At 51.9% G+C, this 6,095-nt stretch overlaps 1 protein-coding gene across 1 annotated transcript in view; it reads right to left on the reverse strand.

Moving 5' to 3' along the window:
- Positions 1 to 6,095, reverse strand: part of CELF6 (CUGBP Elav-like family member 6) — a 30,243-nt gene that overhangs the window by 15,957 nt on the left and 8,191 nt on the right. The window contains exon 3 of the mRNA XM_024128802.2: positions 769 to 817. Within this exon, the coding sequence (XP_023984570.1) occupies positions 769 to 817 (49 nt within the window). The remainder of the gene's footprint in view (positions 1 to 768; positions 818 to 6,095) is intronic.

Below are 6,095 nucleotides of genomic sequence, written 5' to 3' on the forward strand. Positions count from 1 at the left end.
GTGCTTTGTGACCACCTAGAGGGGTGGGATAGGGAGGGTGGGAGGGAAGGAGACGCAAGAGGGAAGAGATATGGGAGATATGGGGATATATGTATATGTATAGCTGAATCACTTTGTTATAAGGCAGAAACTAACACAACATTGTAAAGCAATTATACTCTAATAAAGATTAAAAAAAAAAAAGCACAGGCTCTCAAACCCTCCTGTTCTTAAGGAGCATTAGTCTTTCTGCACTAGGAAACAGTGCAGCTAAAAAAAAAACTTTTGAAGACTTTCCATGGTCCTCAACATAGAGTTCAGTTCCTTAATATGGCCTACAAAATCTGTCTTACGAGCCTCATCTTTTTCCCAAGGCAACTGAAATGAAGGAATGAGTGGCTCCAACCCAGACTGGACTGAGTTCTCTGTAATCAGAAGATCTGGAAAAGGAGAATAACTCTAACCTGGTTCTTCAAACAAACCTGGAAGTTCCACCTGTTAAAACAGGAATGAACTCCCTCCAGGGGCAAGGTGGCAAGAACTCCCTTCCTCTATGTCCAGCCTCTATCTCCTGCCTCTTCTGGGTCTGGGGATGCTGGGACCCCATCCCTCCTCAGTCTGACCTGGGATGGCTGAGCTGTCTGGTGCTAAGTAATCTGGCCCCTCCCTACTTGGCCCCCTTACCCAAGGAGGCTCTAGTAATAAACCCTAGGTAGGCCTGACTCCAGAAGTGGGCCCACCATCCCCGACACGGGTGATACCCTGAGATTCGGCAGGCAGGCAAGTTACCTCCTCGGCCCTCACTGGCAGCCGGCTTCACTTGGATGGGACGATTCATCTGAAAGACATCGGACCAACACACCCAGTCAGCGTGACTGCCTGGCCCTGACCCGGCTTCTCCACCCCTGGACCTCTCAGGATCTAATCCCTCACCCCTTTGAACTCTACACCCCACCACTCTCACACAGGGATTATAGATTTTATCCAAGATTCCTCCCTTAAAGGCAGGAATTTAGAAGGTGCTGAAGCCTGAAGGATTAGGCGATAGGAAGCTCAGGGGCAAGCAGAGGAGGGACTGTGGAGGTCAAAGAGATTCTCCTGCCTTGGCTCTGTGTAGGGACCATGTGCGGCCTGTCCCTCTGGCTCCTGGACTTCCTTAAAGGCTTTGGGTGCGAGGAATTGGGTAGGAGGGCAGATTTGTGTTCTGTGTCTAAAACTGAGAATATAATTCTGTGTCACTTAGATTAAACAATCTGGGAATCAGATTTAGGGCTATCTACCCCCAACTCTGCCATTTAATGGTTGTATGACTTCGAGTAAGCCATCCTCTCTCAGATTCAACTTGTCAAATGAGAAGAACCTTCCCCAAGCTTCTATGTCACCATAGTTTCTACCCTCACCCTCTCAGTCCCCTCCCTGGGACCCCTTCCCCTGAGGATGCTGGAGTTCTCCAGGGCACCATCCTTGGCCCTACTCGTCCCACTCTTCCCTTTCTTCCCGGCTAATCTCATCCACACCCACAGCCTCAGCTCCTGTCCCCACAGTGATGACTCAGAGCTCTGCGTCTCCAGCCTGTACCTCCCTCCTGAGCTTCAGACCCATGTGCCCAGCTTCTTGCTGGACACCCCGCCTAGAAAGTCCACTGGCACCTTCCACTCAACACACCCAAACCAGAGCTCATCTTTTTGCCCCAACCTGATCCTTCCAGTCATCCAGGCTATAAACCTGGAAAGCAGCTTGACTCCTCCCTCCATACCCTCCCCCACCAACCAATTTCACCTTCTAATTCAGGGGTTCCCTGATCAGGGGTAGATAAGAATCACCTGGGAACCATATCAGACTCTTAATTTGGGGGACTGTATAATTCGTAAATGCTCCTAGGTGATTTCGATATATACCCCACCCACTCCCATCCCCCAACCACCCTGAGAGAATTCATGATTGAATCCCCATCTCACCTTCCTCTCATGGGTGTTGTGGGGATCACATGACATAACGGGGACGCAAAAGGTCTTTGTAAACAGCCAAGAGCTGGGTGCGTAGGATGTGAGGAATTATTGTTGGGGGGCAGACAGCTGAGTGCCAGAAGGAAAGAAGAGCAGCCTTCCTGTTCATGGAGGAAGGGGTACTGATGGCCATCTGGCCTGAGAAGGTGATGATCTGACCCCCTCCCCTCAGGAAATGCAATGCTTCTGCACCAATCAGGGGCCACTCCATCCCCTACCAGTGTGCTCGTTGCCGAGACAACAGGCAGCTTCCTGTTACCATAGCCACAAGTGCTACCTAGTAACCATAGTAACGCCCTGGCAGTCACAGTTGAGCAATTTCCTTTGGATCAAATTTGGGGGAGGGGGAGTGGGGAGGGCTTAAAAAAAAAAAGGAAAGGAAAGGAAAACAGGCTAAGCCTGAACCAGCGCAATCCCCCTCCCTCCCAGGGCTCAGGTTCTTATTAGCTCTTACACACCCACCCACTGGTGGTGGAGCACCTGCAGTGTACCAGGCTGTGGGTGAGGGCCGAGACACCGACAGGACTCGGGCTGCAGTCTAGAGGGGTGACAGATCAATCCAAGGAGATCAGGGCGAGCTGGACAGGTCTGGACTGGCCTGGACCAGGGACCAGGAGGACAGGACCTGTCCCTGGGCATGGCCATCTGTGACTGTGGAGGAGAGACCAAGAGACAGAGCCATGGAGAGCAGAGACACAGGGAGAGATGAAGAGACATAGGAAGACAGAAATGATGAGAGAGTAAGACAGACCTACACAGGGGCAAGGAAGGAGAGAAATACTGGGGGAGATGGGAAGGAAATGAGGGGATAAGGGGTCAGGAAGTGGGGGTGCAGGAAAGGTAGGGAGGAGTGTGGCAGAAGGGTAGAAGCCTGGGGTGGGGGGCAGTGAGGGTGAGCAAGACCATCCTTATTTTATTAGTTCTTAAATAGACCCTAAGAATTTCTCACTGGAGCCTAGAGTGACGAGCACATGTAACAGCAGTTGTTTCCATGGCAGCTGCCTCCCTGGCTGGGTTTCTGGGGAGATGGAGCTCATTGGTGCTCTGGAAGATGTCCCTTTTCCCCCTCCCCCTCTCCACCACTGTTTGATGGACAGTGGGCATTAGGTGGTACATACATGTCCCACGTGGACCTGGCAGAGTCCAGGTCTCAGAGGCTGGGCACCTAGACTTTCCACCACTCGGGCATGTTGCCAGTATGTCCAGAACTCTGTGAAGAGCCCTGGGCTGGGCCCTTCAGGGGAGACAGCGATGACCCTAGGACCCTGTCCTCAAAGGCGTATAGAGGGGAAGATAATGCCACCATTTCCAGAGAGCCCACTATGTGCCAGGCCCTTCCTGGGGCACTTTACATACATTGTCTCTAAATTCCTTCCAACCACTCTGCAAGATAGTGCCCTTGTTCCCATAGTATAGATGAGAAAGCTGAGGCTGAGGGGGGTTAAATCACTTGTCCAAGATCACATGGTGGGTAAGTAGTTGAGCTGGGATTTGCCTCCAGGTCTGCCTGACACTGAAGTCCATGATTTTTGCATTGTGTCACTCAGCTCCGTTCTTAAGACATGAACACAAATAACGAGGCACAGAGGGACCAGGACCTTGGGAGGCGTGCAAGGTAAAGTGCTGTGGGAGAGGCTGACTCCAGCTGGAGAGGCTGGCTCAGGGAAAGTTTCACGGGGGAGGCAGGGTTTGAGCTGGGTCTTGCAGCACCGGGGTCATTTGGGCCACGTGGAGATCGTGGGAGAAGTGGGGCTGGAGGCTGAACACTCCAGGTGGCTGGGGTATGGAGAGGGAGATGCAAGTCTGAAGGAGCAAGGGTTTTCTGGTGGGCATCTGACACCGAGGGAGCTAGGGTAGTACAGATTGCTGCCAAGTCAGATAGACGTGGGTTTAAATCCTGGCTCCGTCACTGAAGACTTCCTTAAGGTCTCTGAGCCTCAGTATCCACATTAGTAAAAGGGGACTCAGGATCCCACCTGGAAGGGGTGTGGTGAAAATGACAAAGGCAAGATCTTAGTAGGTGCACCAGATGTAATAAATTGTTTGTTTGTTTGTTTTTGTTTGTGTGGGTTTTAAATGGAAGGATATGAAATTGAAGGGTAGGCAGGGGCCAGATTGGGGCAGGTTGTGAAAACCATGACAAGGAACTTTGACTTTGTTGTATTTCAAAGGCAATAGGGATCCAGGGAAGGATATTAAGTAGGGGAGGGATCTGTCTTATGAAGAATCCCATGAGCTGTCATTATGCAGAGAAAGGACTGAAAAGGGAAAGATTAGAGGCAGGAGGATCAGTGATACAGGTAAGGGGTGAGGGTGACCTGGACTAGGGCAGAAGAAAATGGACAGATTCAGGAGATGTTCAGGAAGAACTAACTGGACTAAAGTTCTATTGGATGTGGGGGCTGAGGGAGAGGAGGGCATTTTGGCTGACTCTCAGGCTTATGGCTTAGGTGTTGGGGAAGTTGGTAGTTTGGGAGTTAGGAGGTGCAGGGGAAGTCCTCAGGGGAGGAGCCCAAGATGGTGATGACAGAGTTGGGAAAAGTAATGCTCCCCAGGCTCTGGGCCTTCAGTCTCCACTGGGAAGTGGTTAGGGAGGACACCTGGTTTTTAGGTATGTTCTGTGTGGCTAAAGGAGAAAGAGAGCTGCCCACATGAGCTACCTGGGCAACCTTACCCTGCCTCGTTCCTGCCACAGCCAGGGGAGGGATGTGGAAGCGGGGTCAAGTAATCTCTGTTCCCCTTTGAAGAAAAGAGGGCATTGCCTCCTCGGCCAAGAACTTGTCATGGGACCTCACGGGAGCTGTTGCCCTTGGCTGAGCACCTATTCCCCTGAGACTTTCCCGAGTCCAGGCACATTTCTGCTTCAGGGCCCAGCCCTGGAGGGGAAATCAAGGGAGAGTATGTGAGAAAGAGGAGAAGACAACCTACTCCAAGCAGTGGAGTGGAGAAGGTCAGGGGCAGGACAGACACGTACAGGGTCCTAGTCCTTCTACCCCTGTAAGCAGCAGGGAAGGCAAGACCTTACCCCTTCTCCCTGCCTGACTTGCTGAAAATTCCTGCCTTTGGGCTCCACATTGCCCTCTTCACACTCTTCTGTCCTGATCACAACTCTTCCCTCCACTCAGCACTCATGCCCTCAGCCCCCTTCCCCTCACCATGGGAAGAATGCTTATTGGAACCTCCCCCAAAGAAGGGACTACTGATGGGTCTAAGAGAGGTGTCATGGGTGCAAGAATGAGTGGAGCAGATAAAAAGGAAACCACCATTTTCAGTACTTTGTTCTAGCTCACCCCCTTCCTCTAATTCAACCCACTGCAAAGTTCCATTCGTTCTAGAATCTATATGGATTTCCTAAATAGTTCTCAAGTCCATCCTCTCCTCTCCGTTCCTACCCTAACCCCAGCTCCAGGCCAGTATCATCACTCACATGCCCTCAGCAAGTGTTTCCAGAGGGTCATCTGCCTCCAGCATTGCATCCTCTTCACCCCAGCATTCACACTGTAGCCAAAGTGATCTTTCAGTACCAGTCCCTCACTCTTCCCTGCTCAAAATCCACCCACAGTTCCCCATTGCAAGCCGCGCAGTAAAGCCCGAGATCCTAAGACTGGGAGCCAAGACCTGTTAGTCCTGCCTCCCATGCTGCCCAACATGCATGATACTCTCCATTCACTTGGAGCCTTAGACATCTTTGCTGGGCACTTTCCCTGACTGTCCCCAGAATTCCAGAAGACACTTTTGTCTTTTAGGTTTCTAGGCCTTCAAACATGATGAAGTATGATCATGATTCAGCTCAGACAGCATCTCCTCTGTGAAGCATCTCCTCCTTCTCCACCCGTGATGCTTCTTCTACGTGCCCAGAGGTTAAACCCCACTGAGGTGCAACAAGTTATTTCTGGGCTGGAAGCTCCTTGAGGGCAAAGGCGCCAGCTCATGCACTGGGCAGCTGCTAGCACATACAGTGCCTTTGTGTGAGTTACAAAGAGGCAACCCTCTGGGCTTCCCTGGTGGCGCGGTGGTTGAGAGTCCGCCTGCCGATGCAGGGGACACGGGTTCGTGCCCCGGTCTGGGAGGATCCCACATGCCGCGGAGCGGCTGGGCCCGTGAGCCATG

The sequence above is a fragment of the Physeter macrocephalus genome, chromosome 11, assembly GCF_002837175.3.
Source record: "Physeter macrocephalus isolate SW-GA chromosome 11, ASM283717v5, whole genome shotgun sequence".
In the NCBI taxonomy this organism is placed as follows: domain Eukaryota; kingdom Metazoa; phylum Chordata; class Mammalia; order Artiodactyla; family Physeteridae; genus Physeter; species Physeter macrocephalus.